The sequence below is a fragment of the Orcinus orca genome, chromosome 15 (assembly GCF_937001465.1).
Source record: "Orcinus orca chromosome 15, mOrcOrc1.1, whole genome shotgun sequence".
Taxonomy (NCBI): Eukaryota; Metazoa; Chordata; class Mammalia; order Artiodactyla; family Delphinidae; genus Orcinus; species Orcinus orca.
Genome location: NC_064573.1, coordinates 46,661,148 through 46,683,892, shown reverse-complemented (window position 1 = coordinate 46,683,892; position 22,745 = coordinate 46,661,148). Strand labels below are relative to the sequence as shown.

General features: G+C 38.9%; 1 protein-coding gene across 1 annotated transcript in view; it reads right to left on the bottom strand.

Annotated features, from left to right (window-relative positions):
• Positions 1-22,745, bottom strand: part of CHST9 (carbohydrate sulfotransferase 9) — a 243,685-nt gene that overhangs the window by 196,532 nt on the left and 24,408 nt on the right. The window contains exon 2 of the mRNA XM_049697790.1: positions 11,128-11,335. Within this exon, the coding sequence (XP_049553747.1) occupies positions 11,128-11,248 (121 nt within the window). The 5' untranslated portion in view covers positions 11,249-11,335. The remainder of the gene's footprint in view (positions 1-11,127; positions 11,336-22,745) is intronic.

Sequence of the window (22,745 nt, the reverse complement as noted above, 5' to 3'; positions counted from 1 at the left end):
GCAAAAAATGAGAAGCAACTTTAATGTACATCAGTTGAAGAATGGACAAATGAACTGCAGCAGATTCACATAATGAAATATTACACGGCACTTAGGTGAATGAAATCAAGCTATATGTAGCAATATAAATAAATCTCAAAAACCCAATGTTAAGTGAAAAAGTAAGTTTGCAAAAGGGTATATACAGATAGACACCTTTTATGTAAGGCTAAAAATACGAAAAAAGAATGTACGTTAGTGTTAAAAAATTACAGAGACATGCACAGGAATGTGGTGGTAAAGATCACATTTAGGATGGTGGTTACCTGAGGAGACCAAGGAAGAAGGTATGGAGGTTGATCAGAGGAGAAAAGATACCAGAATCTGGAGAGATTAATCAACTTGCTCAAGGACACAAAACAGGCTAGAAACTACAGCCCAGCGCTTTCCACTACAGAATACCACCTCCAAAAGGGAGCACTTCTGAGCCCAAGTTTATCTGTTAATACCTCTTTCAGACACAAAATGATAGCCACAGGGAATTTAACATTATAAGAGACCTGAAAAAGACATCCTATACAACTCCTCCCTCAGTTTTCGACTTTTCCTAACAACATGTCTGCTAAAGGAAGATCCAGCCTTTATTAGAAACAAAACACAGCAAAAGGAAAAACTAAACCTCTCCAGGCAACACACCCCTAACCTCAAGGAAGACATTTCAGCATATCCCTGGAGACAATGCCCTGCAAACCAAACACCGTAACCTCTGGAAAACCCAGCGTCGAGCACCAGCCTCACGCGCCTTCTTTAGCTTAGCTGAGTCCAGCTTTTCGTGTGGATTGACTCATTCAGCAGAGATCTAGTGAGTGTCTACTGCTTGCCAGGCACCGTGCTTGGGGCAGAGCAGTAAGCAAGGCAGCATCCTGTGGTCCATGGTGTGAGATAAATCAATAACAGTGAAGGAGGACTGGTCTGTCCCTTTGCCCCTTACCCTACTCTAAGAGATGAATAAAGCTAATGGGGCTCTTTATGAGGCCCCTCTAAGCTCCAGTAACCCCACTTTGAGAAAGATGGCTGCTTACCGAGGGTGGGAAGGAAGGTATGAGAGCTGGTGTGGATTTATCAGGACTCTTTGGGCTGCAGGTGACAGAAGCCCAAGTTGAGCCTGTAGGGGTTCAGAATATGTCACCCCCAAATATGTCACTTTGGCATGTTGATTATTTTGAATTAAAGGTACTTGAGAAACAGCTGGTGCGAGAAGGACCCTCTGACCCTCCTTTGTCCCCCTGAAGCAGGAAATAAATCATCCCTGTGAAAGGTACCTTCCTTGTCCCAGGAGGGGCAGGGAACTCAGAGACAGGGAACTCAGTGCAGAGAAGGCTGTATAAACAAACCTTGTTACTTCTTTACCAGTCTACTACCCCAACCCCAAAGACTTCTGTCATGTCAGTTCTTCATGTTCAATTCATATCGTCAATTCTAAATGTATTGTTACTTTGTCTAAAAGGTGTAAAAGCTTCCTGCCTTGGCTATTTCTTTTAAAGTCTCATATTTTTATGGGGCTCCAATATGTATGAAATTACCTTCGTTTTTCTCCTATTAATCCATCTCACGTCAATTTATTAGAACAGCCAAAGAAACAGGAAAGGCAGAGGGGAAATTTTTCCACCCCTACAAGCCACCTTAAACACCCCAGGCAGGAACAGTCCTGAATCTTGGGAGAAGCTGATACAGGAACCCAAACACTCTCTGAGGCTCTCCCCTCAGCTCAGCTCCTCTCCTCCCAACTGCCCTTCTGCTCTCTCTCCAGCCTGGTCTCTTCAGCTGCTCTGGCCCACGTGGTAGGAAACAGCCACTCGAGCTTCTGAGTTTTGCATCTTATCGTCCAGGCACTCAGAGCCATTCTCCCAAAATGTCAAGAAAGGGAATCATCAGCCGAGCTTGAATCAGCCACCCATTCCCTAGACTAGTAATTCATGGTGACCAGTGATGTGTGGTGTCCTATGGATGACGGGCCTAGCGTTGGCCAGCTGCCAACGGACCAAACGAAGGGTCCCATCGTCAAATGGCAGTTTCTGCTACACTCTGTAGATGGTGTGGGAGAGGAGGAACAAAAGAAACAGAGGCAGGGGTGGCACCCAGAAGAAGGGTGAGTGCTGGGCTGAAGCAACAGCACTGTCGTTTACCTGTACTCAGAACATATTTGGAGAACAAATGCATCCAATTGATGACTAGATTTTTAAAAAATCTACATTGATTGGATCGACTCTGTAGCAAAGCTTGGCCATTGAACGTTATTCAAATTCAGAAGATTTTAAGCAACTTTGACCATTACTCCTTCGTTTCTAGTAGTATGGCTTCTGGGGTGTGGGGCATACGCAGGGGGCAGCTCCCAGGAAGACAGGAGACTTAGAAGGCAGGGTAGAGAGTTAAAACAGAGTCCACTGGGAGGGGAAAGTTATAAGTAGCTGAGTGGATAAGAATACACATGGAATTGGGAGGGCACTGGGAGTACATAATGAAGTGAGAATTGATCTGAAAGTGGGTGACAGGGTCTGAATGGACATTGGTGACCAACATACAAGTTCCCTGTCCTTGGGAACTTGTATTGTGAGAGGTAGAGCATATGTAAATAAACAAAAAGAATGATTACAGATAGAATAAGTGCCATGAAATAAATTTTAAGAAGTAATAAATAACAAGTGCTGGGAGATAAACCATCAGAGGATATCAACTTTACATACGAAGTTGAGAGAAGGTGATATTTAAGCTATACCCTGAAGGATAAGGAAAAGCCAGCAATGGAAACAGTGAAGGAAAACATGTTCCAGGAGGAGAGAACAGCTAAGTCAACTGAGATGGGAAAAATCATGTAAAAGGAAGATGGGAGATGGCGGTGTCCAGAGGTAGGCAGAGGGAGTAGGTGTTTATTTGATTAAAAAATGGTTGCAACCTTCATCAAAACCAGAGGAAGTAACTCAGACAAGTGACTTTTAAAAGCAATTTTATTTTCCTGAGGATATGATTGACAGTAAGCATAAAGTCCTCATGATATACGTGCCTTTGCTCCAGGTCAGGTACACAAAGATCCCCTGGGGGAAAATAGAATTTCAATAGAGCAACATCAAAATCAGGAAAAACAGCCTAATTTCAGAGGAGAAGCATATACTTTCTCATCAGAGAGGCTCAAGAGAAAAGAATTATGCCAAACCAGTCTCAAAGCAAAACTTATGTATAGGCCACAAATATATTTAGTTTGGAAAAAAGCAAGATGGAATCTTGTTAGAAATATTATACCAAAGCATGGAGGCCAGTTTGTCTGTGAGGTCCTGAATCAATTAACTGTCCAAGAGAACAATAAGGTGGCTTTACTTTGCCTAAAATCAGAAGCTTGTAGCTACTACTTATCATTTTCATACAAACACAAGAAGGTTAAAACATAACCTGAGCCTATTGATGTTTATTGTACTTTTGCAAAAGAAAAAAATTAAAAGTAGCCATCTGTTTTGGCAATCTTGCCATTGATAACAGCATTGAAGATCTGAATAAAGCCCTGGCTTACAGAAAGTTCACATCATTGACCAAAATGAACATACTTTTCAGGCCAACTATTTTTGGAATCAGAGTCCTATAGAGCCTGGATTGGTGACAATGAGTTTTGAAAAGGTGGGATTACAGCTATGTGATTCTTTCATATGCTAGGTATGATAATTTATAGCTAAACAATTGACTTTAGATGCTAATGTTGAATGTTAAACTAAACTCAGATATCAGTACTTATTTAGTGTAAATCAGAAATAAACTAGTAGGAATCAGAAAAAATGTCATTAGAGGTGTGAAAAGTCAAATAAGTTTCTGTTTAAGGTAAACATGTAAAAACACTATCAATTAATACCTAAAACGTTATTGGTCCTGCCAATGCATTCTTGAAAAAAGAAAAAAGCTGGAACAAAGCTATATTACAAAGCTATAGTGACTAAAACAGTATGGTACCGGCATTAAAAATAGACACATAAATCAATAGAATAGAATAGAGAGCCCAGAAATAAACCCCTACATATTAATTTACAACAAAGAAGCCAAGAATATATAATGGGGACAAGACAGTCTCTTCAATAAATGGTGTTGGGGAAACTGGACAGCCACATGCAAAAAAATGAAACTGGACCACTATTTTACACCATACACAAAAATTAACTCAAAATGGATGACAGACTTGAATGTAACACCTGAAACCATAAAACTCTTAGAAGAAAACATAGGCTGTAAGCTCCCTGACATAGATCTTGGAGATAATTTTTTGCATCTGACTCCAAGAGCAAAAACAACAAAAGCAAAACTAAAGGTGGGACTACATCAAACTAAAAAGCTTCTGCATGACAAAGGACACTGTCAACAAAATGAAAAAGGCAACCTACTGAATGCAAGAAAACATTTGCAAATCATATATCTGATAAGGGGTTAATATCCAAAATATATAAGGAACTCATACAACTCAATAGCAAAGACCAAACAATCTGATTAAAAAATGGGCAGAAGATCTGAATAGATGTTTTTCCAAAGAAGACATACAGTTGGTCAAAGGTACATGAAAAGATGCTCTACATCATTCATCATCAGAGAAATGCAAATCAACACCACAATGAGCTATCACTTCACACTTGTTAGAATGGTTACCATCAAAAAGACTAGAAATAGGCATTGGTGAGGATGTGGTGAAAAGGGAACCCTCATGCACTGTTGGTGGGAATGTAAATTGGTGCAGCCACTATGGAAAACAGTATGAAGGTTCCTCAAAAACTTAAAAAGAGAACTACCATATGATCTCACAATTCTACTTCTGGGTTTTTATCTGAAGAAAATGAAAACACTAACTCGAAAAAGATATAGGAACTCTTAAGTCCACTGCAGTTTTATTTACAATACCCAAGATATGGAAACAACTTAAGCGTTTACTGACAGATGAATGGATAAAGAAGATTTGTGTATATATATATATACAAAGGAATATTATTCAGATAAAAAAATGAAACCTTGTCATTTGTGACAATGTGGATGGACCTTGAAGGCATTACATAACGTGAAATAAGTAAGACAGAGAAAGACAAATACTGTATTATTTCTCTTATACATGGAATCTAAAAACAATAAACAAAACAAGCTCACAGAGACAGAGAACAGATTGCTGGTTGCCAGAGGTGGGGGGAGGGGTGGAAGGGTGGGAGAAATGGGTGAACTGTATTTTAGTTCTTGTTTAAATAAATTTGTTTCCCTTTAAAAAATTTAAAAACTAAAAAATACTGGTCCTGAATAATAATGTTCAGAAGTTGTCAGATAGATTTTTTACAATGTATATAAATCCAGGGAACAATTTTAGTTTGTAATAGTTAAGACTAAACATCTTTTTTTTCAGTAGAAAAAATGATTTATTATTACTTGCAGCAAGTAAGGAGGATACTGGGGATCTTTCCCAAAGCAGTGTCTCCGAGACTAAACTTGATTCTGGAATATCTCAAAAGAAGAAATAAGCTATTCAGTGGGATGTTTAATTTTCACTACTTTATATATTTGAAAATATGTGTAAATAACTTTTCACTACTTGACAGGGGATTTTATTAGATATATGTATTTCTAACACAGGTTTCATACGATAATAGAATACATCATATTTTAAAATAAATATAAAGTAAGTGGTTCAGAGGAGAGTTGGCCAGGATTGTCTCCTCATAAAATACTTAAAAAATCTGGGATTTCATTTGCCATGAAAATGATGAGGCCGGCCCATGGAGGAAGGATAAGACTCATGCAGTGCCGGCCAGGATCCAGTGAGGACGATGAGAAGTTAAGGAGGCGAATTCTGCCTTAATACATGGCGCTTTCTAAGGAGGTGGCTGTACAGCTGAGTGGATGCCTTGGGAAGTAGTGGATTCATTGTCCCCATAAATACTCAAACATAGTCTATGTAATCCTTTGGCTGGATGCTGGAAAACCTACGGAGGCATTCTTTATGCACCAGTCTGACAATACTATTGAGCACCTACCAAATACATGTTCCACGCTGTGGAACGAGGACACTGTGATAAGTGAAACAGACAAGATCTCTGTCCTCGTGGAGGTTGCAAAACAGTTAACGGATACAGACAATAAGTAAGTCAACAGATAATTCAACGAGGCAATTGCTAATTATGACCATTTCTCCGACAGAAATAAATAAGATGGTGGGAGAGGCTGACGGATGGATCGTGGGGTGATCAAACTAGGTGACATTTGAGCTAAGCCCTGACAGGTGACAGCTGGAAAAGCATCCCAGCTTCTGAGACTGTGAGAGCGCTGAGTTAGCCCAGGGCTTAGTTTGGTAGAAAGATCGATATAAAGCTGGGAACACTGGCAAGGGAATGAAGGGGAGGCTCTGGGGCAGGAGGTGGCTCCCACCCACAGCTTTGAGGGCCCAGGGAGAAGATTTTGCTAAAGGGAATTAGCTATCACGGAAAAGTTTTAAACAGGGGAGTGATGTCATTGGATTTATATTTTTTTAAAAAAAGGTGGTGTACAAGATAATCTTTAAATTTTTTTCTAAAGCTGAGATTCTGACTCTGTTATGATGGGGTCTTCACCCTGTCTTATTGCATATACAGAACAATTATGTACCACACCTTCTGGTATTTGTTCTGTTTAGCAGTAGCAGTCTACCTAGAGAAAGAGCACCGAATTGCAAATTTCAACAGGAGCTGGGGAAAAAAAATGAGCCACTGTTGTGATTTATCCTGAGATGGCCCTCCTCATTACTGCATCTTCCCCAGACAGGTACCTGTTCTGCTTGGATCTGGTCCTCTGCCTCTGCTGACCCTGCTCCCACCCCTACACTGCTCCTTTTAACATTTTATCTGGTCAGCAGTCCCATTACTGACAACTGATTGGGCTCTTTCTCCTGGTCTTAACTCATTACTTTACCTCATAAAGAAGGGCCTATCTCCTTCCTGTCACAATGGACCGTCCTTTTGTACCAAAGCCTTGGCCTGGACTCAAGACCATTTTCTCCCTTACAATCCATGAGACTATAGTCTCCTTGAGAACCGGGGTTATATCTGGTTCTCTATTGGCGCCTCCGATTGTTAGGTCTTCAATAAACGCTGTTGAATGAATGAGTACTCTAACCTTGGGCAGCCTGTACAGACCTGAGATCGTCCTGGGCCCGAACTCTCCTCTCTGCCACTCAACCCCATCTCTCCCTGTCCAGTGTCTACATTGTGAAACACGATGGCTCTGTGCCAGTTAGAGTCTCCCAACTATTTTAACCAGAGCTGGAACTGAGACTTCATTTTTTCTTTTTTCCTCTTAATCAGTCAAGGCACAAGCTTGGGGTTGTTTTCCTGAATTGCGGCTGAGTCTTAACTGGGATAACTCAGAAAAAGCAAGTCTGCAGATGCTCTGCATCATTTCCAGGACCATAATAACAGCTCACACTTATTGGGCACTACTGCTTGCCAGGCACCCTGCTAAGTGCTTTGCAGGCACTGTCTCCCTTGATCCTCACTGCAGTCCTATATGGAAAACATTATTATCCCCATTTTACAGATGAGAAAATCGAGGCTTAGAGAGGCTAAGTGATTTGTCCAGAGTTAACAAGGAGATCTGAGATTTTCAAGTTTCCTCTGAATGTAAAATTTGCACTCCTAACAACTAGGGAAAAGAAATGTACAAAATAAAGTTCATAATAATGCAACCACATACTGAAAATTAGCAGAGAAAGGCATAATTTAATTGATGATGGTATTGAAATGGATGCCCATATGAAACTGTTGTATAATTGGATAGAATTTCATTTCTCTGTGACACATTTTTCCTCTTTGCCTCCAAAAAGATCTTATCTATTCATAATCTTTTACTAGCACCTCGTAGCATACTTAAGACTTTTTTTTTGTAATCCTAAAGCATTTTATTTTAATAAGAAGAAGCCCAGGAAAACTAGGGAGGTATAGAAAACAGTCTGTATCTTACTGAATTTTAAAAGCCTCAAAAGAAAAAAGGTATGAAAAGAACCTAAGAGTTCTTACATACAACTGAAATGTATATGAGATCAAACCACCCAAAGCTTTAAAATCTGCTCTACTTACAGAGGATCTCTGGAACCAAAACATCTTCCAAAGTTCTGTGAGTGACAGTTTGAAAGCGTCCAAAACTCAGATTTTCCAATTTTTAACTTAACATCAAAGCATACATTCAGATATTTTCTGATTTAAAGAGACTGCCTTTAAAAATGCCTGATGTTATGTGAAACACATATAAAATACATAGGGACCTGTCTACCTAGAAAACTACAGAATTACAACCTAGGACACCAGCCTAGTATAAGACAAAACTCCAGATGAAGTCTTATTGAAGAATAATAAAATGTTTCTTCAGTAAAATAGTTATCTAAAGGAATCCTAGTTCTAACGTTTATACTCACGTGAGGTCATGAGTAGATTGTGAAAAATTACATAATTCATTTAGGATATATTGAGAATCAGAGAAAGTACTTCTAGCAAATCACAAAAATTAAGAGAATAAATGGTAAATGTCTTACCAGCCCATATTCACTGAGGAAAATAATTCCCCAACTTGGAAAACTTATGAACTCAATTAAGAAAAATAAAAATTAGAAAAAAAAGAATCCAACTTGCAGAAGAGATTATACATTTATGAACTTGTAAACATAGCTTAGGTTTACCAAGTCAGTGATTTTAAAACGTCTGTACTGATGCTACGGCACGTATCATATATGTTTATCTTATCTGCCTTTTTTGGTTAGGAGGCTCTTTCAGGGCTCACGAGGCATAGGAGAACCTGGGCATGGATCATACTTTGAAAATACTTAGCTTTGTATCTTTTGGCAAGTCACTTAAAGTTTCAGTTTAATCAGTTGATTCATGTGTGCTCTAGGGGATAATAATATTCACCTTCTCTCCCTCACAGAAGCAATACATAGGGTAGAGGCATGGACTTCAGAGAGATACAACCTGGGTTTGAATCCTAGCTTTCCCTCCGTACCTCAGCCCACTCATGTGGGGCCTTGGCTAACTTCCTCATCCACCTGAGCCTTAGTTTCCTCATCTACAAACTTAGAATAGCACATCCAGTGAGATGTCTACAGGGTAAGAGAAAATACATGTAAACATCTGGCACTTAGCAAGCTTTCGATCAATTGTAGCTACTGATGTTTGTGGACACATTTTGTAAATTGCATTGTATATGTCAGGCTATCATATGACTTGGCTGTTTCCTCAGAAGTCACGTAGTTTCTTACCGGCAGACTAAATCACAACATTTCTCCATGAGTCTGTATACAGGAATATATTTTCTTTTACGTATTGGAGTTTTGTTGTGATACTTTTCTTGGGAAATCTATTATGAGACTATGATGTTAACAAACCTCCCAATAATGAGATCTCTTTGATTCTTCCTTCTTTGCTGCGTTCCAGTCTATAGTCTACAGTGAGGTTTTCATCTATTCACTCGTTCAACAAACACCTCCTGAAGGCTTACTATGTGACAAGATCTATGCTAGGAATTATATTGCAAAAGGAATCAGCCTATTTATTTTATCACAGATGGTTTCATTCAGTATTATCAGTTAGTATGATAAAATGTTGCAGTAATATAGAAAACAGAAAATATTATAGTTTCTATAAACTGTAATGGGAATTAAAAATAAGTTTGGACAATATGTTACATATTCTCTAGAAAATAATTATATGCAAATTCTTTTCACAAGAGTTACCATATAAATTAAATAATTCCAAAGTGTCTATGAGGTTTACCAAGTCAGTGATTTTAAAGCAAGGATAGGAATTTAAAAATGGAAACAACTTTTAAAATCATCATTATTTAAGACTCAGTATGGAATTATCTTTCAGGGTGGATTCCTTTTTTTTTTTTTTTAAACATCTTTATTGGAGTATAATTGCTTCACAATGGTGTGTTAGTTTCTGCTCTATAATAAAGTGAATCAGCTATACATACACATATATCCCCATATCTCCTCCCTCTTGCGTCTCCCTCCCACCCTCCCTATTCCACACCTCTAGGTGGTCACAAAGCACCAAGCTGATCTCCCTGTGCTATGCAGCTGCTTCCCACTAGCTATCTATTTTACATTTGGTAGTGTATATATGTCCATGCCACTCTCTCACTTCGTCCCAGCTTACCCTTCCCCCTCCCTGTGTCCTCAAGTCCATTCAGGGTAGATTCTTAAGTGCTTTATATCTAGAATAATTTAAAAATGGGCCACAGTTGGAAACAATTAAGGAATAGTTCTATTTTTGTTTTTCTTAACAGTCATAAGCCATAGGCTATTTCTACTAACGGAAAACAACCAAATTTCACAACACCTATGTGTATATATTTCTATGATGTTCTAAAACATGTCCTTGCATCATTATAAACATAATCCATTTTAACAGTAATTGAGTGCCTCCAACATACAGCAATTACAAACTGAATGATGAGTATACAAGATAAGTAGAGTAGGCGGCAACCAGTGGACCAAAGCTGGCCTACCAGCTGTTTTTGTAAATAACAGTTTTATTGGAACACACCCTGATTCGTTTGTTTACATAATAATCTTTGGCTGCTTCTGTGATCCGTTGGCAGAGTTGAATAGTTGTGATAGAGACGACATGGCCTGCAAAGTCTAAAATATTTTCTATTTTTTTTACTGAAAAGGTTTGCTAACTCTTGCTTTACATTAAAGATATGAAAGAATCTCTACACCAACTGGAGTATCAACACAAAAATTAAAAAGGAATTAAAAGAGTTTGCTATATATTCAGCTCCCTTTAGGCTTGTGCTCAGTGCTTAGTAGACACATCAAAGGTGGGATAAATGAGTAGACAAATTCTCTACAAGCAGTCTTTGCTGAGCCAAAGGGCTGATGAGCCACTTGCCCAGGATAACAAAAATTCCAAGAGCGGTCCCAAGGGACCAAGCAAATGCTCCCCAGAAATGTATAACCATCCTTTCTCTGGGGAGCTGGAGGTTTTATTTTGTATCTAATGCTCTGTGCTGTTGGAAATATTGTGACTTTGTATATATCTATAAACACCATAGCTCATTTAAGTGAAAATGACCATTGTCATTAAAAATAGGAAAAAAAAGTTGAGGTGTTACCTGTGTGTTGTTCTTCAATCCAGACTTGCAAATACATGAAGAGGAGTAGCCCTGCTACTCCAAATATCAGCACTGAGAGGAAGACTTGTTTGGGGTTCATGACCATTTCAGATGGCTGCATCTCTCATTTCTGAAGACCACATAGTTTGGTTTTCCACAGAGTTTTGATCCTTTCTTTTCCTCTTAAGTGCTCGTTCCGTGAAGCAACCTAGAATTTTTTAAAAATCCACATTGTACCTTGCTGATAACATTTCTTCCCAAATATGGTACAGATATACAGTATATCAACAATACTGAGGATTTCCATGAACTTTAACACTCTGAAGACAGAAGAGACTGTAGTTGATGGCCCTAGAATGGCAATTTTCTATTGTTGCCTTTATCTTATCTAAGGAATGTGCTATCCTACAGTTAATAAGTAACAGCCTAACATTTAATTAGGGGAAGCATCCCAGACTTCAGCTCTCCTATATCGTAAAGTCAGGTTCAAGTTATCTTAGAATGGTTCTGAGGGGAAAGAAGACTCTCAGAATAGACTGTTGAGGAAGGGATTTTGAAAAACATGTTTGTAGATAAAGGGGGAAAACACCACTTCATGTCTTAAAAATATAAAAATTCAAAAATGAAGGGTTCAATCTCTCATTTCCCTCTCCTTGAAAAGTAGTAGGTTTCTCCAACTTAAAGAGTATACTTGGGGCTTCCCTGGTGGCGCAGTGGTTGGGAGTCCGCCTGCCGATGCAGGGGACGTGGGTTCGTGCCCCGGTCCGGGAAGATCCCACATGCTGCGGAGCGGCTGGGCCCGTGAGCCATGGCCGCTGGGCCTGCGCGTCCGGAGCCTGTGCTCCGCAATGTGAGAGGCCACAGCAGTGAGAGGCCCAATACCGCAAAAGAAAAATAAAAAAAAAGAGTACACTTGGGGTTCCCTGGTGGCGCAGTGGTTGAGAGTCCGCCTGTCGTTGCAGGGGACGTGGGTTTGTGCCCCGGTCCGGGAAGATCCCACATGCCGCGGAGCTGCTGAGCCCGTGAGCCATGGCTGCTGAGCCTGCGCGTCCGGAGCCTGTGCTCCGCAACGGGAGAGGCCACAACAGTGAGAGGCCCGCGCAAACAAACAAAAACAACCACTTAAATTCCCTCAAAGGCATAAAAGGATAAATAATGACAAGGTCAGAGTTCAAGGGCCTCTCCCACAATAACATGGGAGTAGAGAAATCTACCTTGGATTACAGAAATCTACCTCAGTAACAAAATGTTACTTTACCTAAAGAAATATTGAAATGACATTGTTTTAGAATGATCTCATTTAGTGGAATCCTAACCTTCCTCTTTTTTTAAGCTCCATCCACTTTTGAGAATTTGATGAAAATATAAACCCTCTCCTTAGAAAAATATAAACACACACAAAATCTAGTGTCAAAGATCAGTATGTTGGGCTTCCCTGGTGGTGCAGTGGTTGAGAGTCCCCTGCATCGGGTTCATGCCCCGGTCTGGGAAGATCCCACATGCCGCAGAGCGGCTGGGCCCGTGAGCCATGGCCGCTGGGCCTGCGCGTCTGGAGCCTGTGCTCCGCAACGGGAGAGGCCACAGCAGTGAGAGGCCCGCGTACCGCAAAAAAAAAAAAAAAATCAGTATGCTTACAGACACTTACTGCAACCCAAGTTAAGAAACCCTGCTCCCTATGAACAGCCGTGCAAATATGCAGTAGCTTGCATGGTGAGCTCACATAGTTAGCAGCCCAGCTAATGAGGCCAAGGTCATGGCTTTGTGTCTAAGGCTGGTCAAAGACCTTAGCTCTGTTCCTTGGCCATGGACCACACCGCCCCCCCTCTTGGGATGAGCTGAATAAATGGTTTCGCACTGCGAGGACATTACATACACTGCTGTGTCTAAAAATTCTCTCTCCTTTCTCTTCAAAAATGCCTCAAAAACTTCTGAAAGAATACGGATTTAGCCTTTTTAAGAGGCGTTTGGTGAGGTGCCAGGTAAAAGTTTAAAAATGCTGTGGGAGATTGCTAGGCTGGTGAAAGGATAATATTTAGCTATACTTGGCAAAATCAATGTTCACGCAGATGTCGGGCTTCAAAGGTAACCTGTGAGGTCAGAATTAGATGTGGATGTGGCAGAATGATCTCGTGATTAGAAAAAAGAAATCCACCAAATGGGTAAAAGTGTTTATGCAAAACAACAGTGAAAAGACCTATTATAAATACATTTTTTCCTTCATATTTTAATTATACATGGAAGGTCCCAGAGTAAGAGCAGTGATTGTCAGCACTACCTGAGGAGCTTTCTTGAATCCACTTCTCTGAGTCCCTTGATGAAGAGAAAACGGTTAATGTTTTCACAAGTGCTTTTGAGGATTTCAAGCACTTTCTTGATTTGGGTAGTAGAGGAAGTTTTTAAATAAGTAGAAGAACTGAGAGTATTATCATACTGCTTACTAGGTGGGTGATACTCTGCTCTTATGTTGATTCAAAACTGAAATATTATGGGCTTTCCAAACATATGCAACAAAGAACAGTTCCTGAGGGAGATTTGCAATTTGAGGTGTTCCAAGATTGAATCCCTCAAGGAAAACTCCGAAGGGAAGCCAGCTTTCTCTTTTGTTGATGCTGCAGTTAAACAATGAACAGACACAATTCCTGAGTCCACAAGAAGATTCAGATAGGAGAAAACCAGTTAAACAAAATCTACTACTAACAAAGAAATAGTTGTTTACAAGAAAAAAGAGACTTTTACAATCTGTCTACGTAATTAAAACTTAACCCAGATGAAAGAGGATAGAAGAAAACTCGTAAATCAGAACAGAGCCAAAGACCTGTGGGAATGGTGGGTGTGAAAGGCAAAAGAAGTACTCCTTGGGGGTTTGCAGAGGAAAATTATTACCTACGACGCTGGAAAAAGATTAAGAATTTGCCCTTTCTTTCTTCAGGAGATGTTGCTATACTCTGACATACCCTCCTGGGTAAGAAGTTGGTAGAAAACTCGTAATTGTTATTATGGCAGATGTGAGTAGAACTGAGCGATTAAAGCCACAAGGCAGAAAGGCAATCTCGTGTAAAACGGAGAGATACGTTTGATTTTCTCCCATCTCAGTCCATTAACCCAACGTTGGCATTCGGAAATGGCTCTCATTAAACAGAGGTGAGGTACTAGGAGCGGCAGTATTGCTTTAAGCAAACGTGAAGGTCAGCTGTGATGGGAAAACACACATATTTGGAGATCATACATCTACCTCCATGCCTGCGGAAAAAGTGCAGACTACTGGAGATGGAAATTACTTGGAATAATGCTATTTTAGGTACCAGCATTATACAACATTTCCACGGTCAAAGGCTTCCTGTATCTTGTTCAATCCTTCCTCTGCCCGCTCATACGCGCAGTACCTTGTACCTAACAGGTACCCAACAATGGGTTGCACTGAATTGAATTTGGAGCTCCAATAACAAAATACAGGTAATTAATTTTCTAGTTGTATTGGTAAATCCTTAGTCCTAAATTTTGAATGGAGAAATATAGACTATTAAAATACTGAAAGGGTCTATATGACTTTTTTTAAAAGTACATATTTATTTTTCTTTGCATATCCTATGGATTTGTCCCCAATAAATACGAAAATATAAAAATAATTACCTTCTTAACAATAAATTTTTCTAGTAAAGTTTACAGTTTTCACAAGAACTTTAGCATGCTTTAAATACTCATGGAACAGGGTTTCCTCACCCTGGTCATGTTTGAGATTTTCTATTTAATTTCAATCATTTTAAAAATATATTTATTATTAATTATTAAATAATTAATTAAACTTATTGGTATTTTATCAATTTCTGTGTTCAGTATTAATTAGCCTGTGTCAGACTTCCCACCCACAGAACTGTTAGACAATGCATTTGTGCTATTTAAGCCACTAAATTTGCTATGATTTGTTATAGCAGCAAAGAAAACTAATATAGTACATTACTATTACAAAGTAATTTTAAAGGAAGACAGTTTACGAAATTACTATGAATGGGTATAATAATACTGATCTTTTCAAATAGTTTTCACATGGTTTCTCAGGCCTAGTGTTTCATGGTCTATTCCTGTAATAGCTCCATTGTTCAACGTGTTTTGTCATACAGGACATAGAAACATATTCCTTCACTAGACACTAATTTGTAGGTGCTTCCTTATGAATCTTGTTGCTTTGACTTCCTGTGTAATTTGTTTAACAGTTACCTTCTACTTTTAGCTGTTGTAATTAAACTTTAATTATAATTAAGGTTTTTAACAAGACAAGGCTTTGCCCTTTCATTCTTTGTTTTAGAAGAAAAAGTTTTAAACTCATATTTTACATTCTACTGTTCAGTGTAGAGTTTTTTGTTTTAGTTTGGTTTTTGCAACAATAGTCTGTCTTTAAAGACTGCACATGACTAAAACCAAAGGCCCTTGCAAATATTTGTTTGTATTAAAGAGGGGAAAAATAAAAATACCCATACAGATTATTGTTGAATGGATTCATCTCATTTCTCATTTTTACTTGTTCCCCACTCTAAAGATGTCCAAGTGTTAAATACGGATGAGACGGAAATAGTGTTATTTTTACATTTGTTTAAGCACAGTCACAAGAATTTGTAGCATGTATTTATATGTCAGTCAGGAATCACCAGGATCACATTCAGGAAAACATGAGGTAAATTCAGCATCAAATTCTATTTCATTAAAGGGTCCTATGAAGATAGAGGGAGTCCTTAAAAAGTTTTTTGGAGTCCTGAAACAAGGAAATGGCAATTTGAGTGATCATTTCTAAGATGACTTGAAGGAGTTATCAGTGAGGGATTATGTCAAATGAGATAAGTGATAACTACAGATTGGATAAGGGGGAGGGCGGTCAGCAAGTCAAATGAAATGACTGAGTTTTAGTTACCATAGTAGTTAATAATATAACCCAAGAAGTGTTAAATAAAAGATGGCTTCCACAACCTAAGAGTCCATCAACAGATAGATAAAGAAGATGTGGTGTGTGTGTGTGTGTGTGTGTGTGTGTGTATACATACACACAATGGAGTACTACTCAGCCATTAAAAAAATGAAATATTTTTGCAGCAACGTGGATGAACTTGGAGGGTATTATGTTAAGTGAAATAAGCCAAACAGAGAAAGACAAATACTATATAATATCACTTATATGCAGAGCCTAAAAAATACAGCAAACTAGTGACTATAACAAAAAAGAGGCAGGCTCACAGATACAGAGAACGAACTAGTGGTTACCAGTGGGGAGGGGGGAGGGGCAATACAGGGGTGAGGGTGGGGGGCACAAACTAATGGGGTCACCATTCAACCCACTGAACCAGGCTTTGTCTGGCCACGGTGACTGTTCTGGAGGCCATTTAATCAGAACCAAGCTTAGCGCTCTGGATGGATGGTCATGAGATGTGATATTTTCTTTCTCAGTGACTGTGAATAAGGAAGCACATAGTTCCCGCTGTTGCTGGAAGTCTTCTGGCAGCCCTGATGGAAGCCAGCCTAAAAAACAAGGCAGCACAGAGGAAAGCAAAGCTGAGAAACCTGCAGAGAAACAGAGGAACAGCTCTGACTAGGCCCTGAAGGTACTCGCTCTGCCTCTGAATTTGTAAATTAGGAGTTCCTAATAAAGTTCCTTTATTTTTCAGTGTATTACAAAGCAATTGTAAGTACAGTGAGCGAACTTAGGAATAAGCTATATTTTGGGTGAAGCAATTTCAGCAAGATAATCAGAAATAAATGAAAAGAACAGTGCTAACATTTATTGAGCAGTTATACATTGTAGGCTCTGTTCTGAGCATTTTATATTGATTCTTTAATTTAATTCTCACAATAACTCTATCTCCCCAGTCAAGAAATCTGCAGGACTGGCTCACATAACCACACGGTCTGATGCAGGGTTCATTGGGAGGTGAGGCGAGAGGTGGAGGTGGACACAGACCACAGAGGGCCTCAGCATCAACATAGGGTGACTACATTTGTCCTGTGGACACCAGGGGACCGACGGCAGGTTTGAAGGGAGTGGAAGGATCAGGTTTGCATTGTGGGAGGATCACTCAGAGGCAATGTGGAGACGGGACGGAAGGTAAAGGAGACCACAGGCGATTGGGAAGAGGACAGCTGCTGGCCAGGAATGCCCAGGGCAGGGATTGGATTCTATCCCAATCCAAAAATCCTTCTGTCCTTCCATTCACGCACATCCTCTTGTCTTTCATTACTGGAGGCAGTTTATCATAGTGGTTAAGTATGAAGATTCTGGAGCCCGATTGCCAGGTTCGAATCACAGCTTGATGACTTACTACTTCAGTCACACGGCTTATTATGTAACTGCTATGTGCCTCGGTTTCCTCACATCTAAATTGGGGAGAATAAAAGTGTTTACCATGTGAGGTCAGCGTTGTGAAATGTTGATACATAAAAGATATTTAGAAGAATACCTGGCCTATAGAGGTTGTCTATAATATTAAGATGTTAATATCTTTACATTCCAGATGTCCAGCACGGGGGCAGCTACACTGTAATTAATCAATAAATATTTGTTGAAAGATAGGGTATTTTTACTTCAAAAGGCAGTCTGTTTTTCCTGTTAGAAAGGTTTATTCTTTCAATTCAAGCCAATTCAACCCAATCAATAAACATCCATTAGGCTGGAATATGACTAAGGCTCAGTGCCAGACCCTGTAAGCAAAGCCAAAGGGAGTAAGGTTTAATCTTTGATCTTCATCAGAGAACAGCTGAACCTAGCTCTTCACAATTTGCACAAGTTGGTTTTAGTAGAGTCTTCTAGAACAACTCATAACAAATCTGTTCTCCCCTTTACATGACAGACTTTCCAATTATTGAAAACAATTATCCTGTCTATCCTTAATCTTTTGACTCCCAGATAAACAATAAATATGCACAATTCCTTCAGCCATTCCTTACAGGACATGGTTTAGGAGTCTTCAGTCAATTGAACCATCCTCCTCCAGACACATTTGTGTTTTAAATGCAGGGCTCAGAAGTAGAGTGTTATTGAACGGATGGGTAATGTTCTAAGCATCAGCACCATAAAAATAATAGCTAAATGTGAGGGAATTCACAGATAAAGTGGGAGAATAAAACAGGTTACAGGTTAGAGCCTGAGGGATTTCCTTCAGTCTGAACAGCAGGGTAGTAGAAATATCTTCTTTATAAAACTTTGAAAGAAAGGATTATGCAGTAGGAAACTTGTCATAAAGAACATGCAATTAAAAAACTAAGACAGGATCTTATTACATGGGAGACTGTAAATGAACAGTTTGTTTAATAAGTAAACATAGGGCAAGGACTTAAGAAATAGCAGGCATGAAGGTTAACTATGAAATATGGTCCCCCCAAAAGTGGAAAAAGAAGAGACCAGAAAAGATGACTACACCAAAGTGAAATTATTGAGAGAAGATCAAAAAGGACTAAAGGATTTTGGGGAGAGGAACCGGAAGATGAAAATTTTTTTATTCTAACCATGAGTTTGAAGTGTCAGAAGAGAAAAAGGATATGTGTTTTACTGTAGTGCACAGTAGGTCAAAATAATTCTAACATATACAAATGTCATTCACACACCCTTGAATCTTAAATAATAATGTAGTACTTTGAGTACTATGTAAACAAGCAATATATGCTTATTTAAATTTTTGTTTTCGGTTTCAGTGATAGCAGGATATGAGTTTTTCATATCAACTAAAGGAAGAAGTTGCTTTTCAGGGAGATAGACCAATATATAAAGGAATTACAAAATCTAGTGAGTTTGGTGGGGCATTATAGCTGAAAAAAGTGACATGATTCAAAAATAGGATAATGTAGGAGTGAGTGAGTAAGAGAGACAGAGAGAAAGCCAGAGAATTTTAAAAGCTTCATAGCAATATATTTACTTCCAAAAGACCTCAAAAAATAAACAAAATCCAGCATGTAATGAACTATTATGTAGATATAACATTGACATTGAAGATGAATCATTAAGATCACAGAAAAATATTCACAATACCCTCTTAAGTGAAAAGGGCAGGCTATAAAACTGCTGGAACATGCAGTTTGCTAAACATTGCAGTGACCCCCCCAGTCACGGGTAGAATTGTGTTCTGTCCCTCCTTATGATTGGTGGAGGTTGTGTCACTAGTAAAAAATCCAAAACAAACCAACAACAAACAAACAAGAACAAGCTGGCAGCACTGCAGAGGCAACAGGCGGGGACCTCCCTGGCGGTCCAGTGGTTAGGACTCCACGCTCTCACTGCCTGGGGCCTGGGTTCGATCCCTGGTCAAGGAACTAAGATCCTACAAGCCGCACGGAGCAGCTGCCCCCCACCCCCTCAAAAAAAAAAGAGGCAACAGAATGTTAGGAAGTCATTTTGATCTTTGCACTTCTTCTGAGTAAGCAGTAGTTCAAATTAGAATGTTAGCTACAACATGAAACAGAATGGATCAAATTGGTTTTGCAATGTTACTTTTTACAATAAAATAGCAGTATCTGTACTTAATTAATGTCCAATAGTTAAGACGGCTTCTAGAATGACAAACTCCTGTGACAAATAACTTAGACAAAAAGTTTGGCATTGCTTTATATTCAACAAACTGTCCTGATATATTTTCAAATGAGTATTTTTATGATGAGACAATAAAACATAGACTGTTTTATTATTACTATGTTACTTGCTGTTACCTGGATAAAATATCTTTTCTATGTTGTCACCTATATATTACATTACTTCTATATTCCCTTTTCTGCTCATCACAGTAACAATAAAACCCTTGTAAGGGTGTAATACTTATAGAGGATCTTGCTTTCTTATGCCAGATATGTTGGTTAGTTATTTCTATTAATGATTAGCTAGACAGTCAATAACTATTTAGAAGATTGATTTTTCCCCATCATTATATATTATCTAGACATCTGGTATGCTGCCATTGTATAATGTCTCTTGTAGAAAGGATAACACTACTTTCCATAAAATAGCAAAATTCTAAGGCTAACCTAAACCTCTATAAAACACTAGAAGTATGTGTATACTCTAAAATAAATATGATTTGTTTCTTAGGGATAGCAAAGTTTGTGAGCAGCACTCAAAGCTGGCTTCAAGCGATCTCATGCAAATATTTATTAAATTTTACTACATGCCCCATCTCTTTGCTCTTGTTTCACATTCTAGTCCATCTGTGCTTCGCCTGCAACCATTTAATAGAGAAACAACATGAAGTAAAACAGAAAAGGTGCTAATCTACAAATCTTGGTTTAAAAACGAAAAATAAATTAAACTTGCAAAAATATCTACTGACAAAAATCACAGAGTAAGCTCTTAAGGCATTTTCAAAGAACATACCGCAAAACAGTGCTCATATTAAAACATCAAAGTAACTGCCAGAAGGTAGTCATTGAAATAAGTATAGTTATATTGAGAAGCCTGAAATGACGCCAACAAAGCAAAGTAGGAATAATATATAACTCTGAAGATTAACATCCCATAAAAAAGGCAGAAAATACAACAAAATATATAAAAAAAGAATTGTGAGCCTGAAGGATACTACAAAATTATGAATAATCAGTGATGGTTTTTTTTTTTTTATTTGCGGTATGCGGGTCTCGCACTCTTGTGGCCTCTCCCATTGCAGAGCACAGGCTCTGGACGTGCAGGCTCAGCGGCCATGGCTCACGGGCCTAGACGCTCTGCGGCATGTGGGATCTTCCCGGACCGGGGCACGAACCCGTGTCCCCTGCATCGGCAGGCGGACTTTCAACCACTGCGCCACCAGGGAAGCCCTAGTGATGCTTTTAATGCTATTATTGTACTGGTTAATCTAAATTAATTTAGTTAACTAATCAATGAAGAGTATGTCTCGTTAAATCTAGTAAAGGGACAGACTGAACTCATGAACTTATGTAAGTCCCCTACATACAAACCCTCAAGGTGCGAACTTTGAAAGATGCAAACGTGCATTTGCATGTCCAATCGTGTAAGTTAGTTCACGTGTCTGGTGTACATTGTCATGTGTGTCCATCCTCTACAAGTGGTTGTGCTTTTGTGTGCTTTACCGTACAGTACTGTTGCTGTGCAACACGAGGAGATTACTAATGAAGATCTGATGGAATTGGAGGCCCAGAGAAAGGACAGAGAGAGACGAGAGGAAGAAGTAACTGAAAACCCAAAGAGATTCACAACGCAGGAAATGGCAATGGGATTTTCTTTATTTGAGGAGTCACTGTTAGTTTTTGAGGACAGAACTCAAATGTAGAATGATACATGAAGGTTGCAGCAGCCACTCAGAATGCAATCCAGCGCTACCATGTCATCTATCACAAGAAAAAAAGTGCTACTACCCAGACATCACCAGATCGTTTTTTCAAGAGGGTAGATAGAATTGAATCCAGCAAGGAACCAGAACCTGTGCCATCAGCGTCAGGGGTGAGTGAAATTGCAGCTTGCCCTCCATCTCCTATTGCTGACGATCCTTCAGCTCTACCATCTCCCACCTCCTCTCCCTCTTCCACTTAGTAACTCTTCTTGCCTGTTCATTTGATGCTAGCCCCTGTATGCCAGCTGTTGTGCTGTATTACTGTACTTTTCAAGGTACTATACTGTAAGATTAAAAATGTTTTCTTTATTTTTTGTTTGTTTTTTATGTATTATTTGTGTGAAAAGTATTATAAACCTATTACAGTACAGTACTATATAGCCAATTGTGTAAGTTGGGTACCTAGGTACTTTGTTGGACTTATGAACAAATTGGACTTATGAGCGCGTTCTTGGAATGGAACTTGTTCATATGTAGGGGACTTACTGTATTCCTTCCTCAATCTCCTTTAAAACAAAAGCAAAGACACTAGAGGAAAAAAAACTTGCAAAGATATAAGGGAAGAGATGATTATTAGAGAGAGAGAAAGAAAGAATAATGAAGTTTTAGAAGATAAATGCAGGCATAGGAGTGGTAACCAACTTAAAAGATCATGAATGCTGAAATCAAAGAGTTTCCATAGATACTAACAAGAAGCAAGATGCTCTGTGTTATAAAACCCAGGAAAGGTACACTAGGTTCCCCAGAAGAGGGAAGGCAAGAGAGAAAGCAATAGATAACCTGAAAAGAAGCAGGGCAAAGAATAGGAAAATAACTAACTAAACTAAACAAAAAAAATTCAAAAGAACTATAATTTACATCTTTAGAGAGACAGAAAAATTGATTCCATCAAATGGCACAGGACCCTATATTTAATTTAAAAAAAGGAAATCAGAGAGCAAAAAAGAAAAAAGAAAGCTCTTGCAAATGAAAAACATAACCAAACTGAAAACTCAACATACAGGTCAGAAGATACATTAAGATGACTTCTCAGAAGGTAAAGCAGAAGAACAAAAAGATGGAAAACTGGACAAGAAAAAAAATCCAGGAAATAGGATTAATCTAAGAGATTCAAAATCTGAATAATAGAGGAATTCCAGGCAGCAAGAACTGAGAAGAGAAAAGGAAGGAGATCATTGGTGATATAATTCAAGAAAATCTCAGGGAACTGAAGGACATGAGTTTCCAGATATAAAGGGATTACTGAGTATTTAGCACAATGGGTATGAAATAAACAAACCAAGGGACATTGTATAGACATTTCACAACACT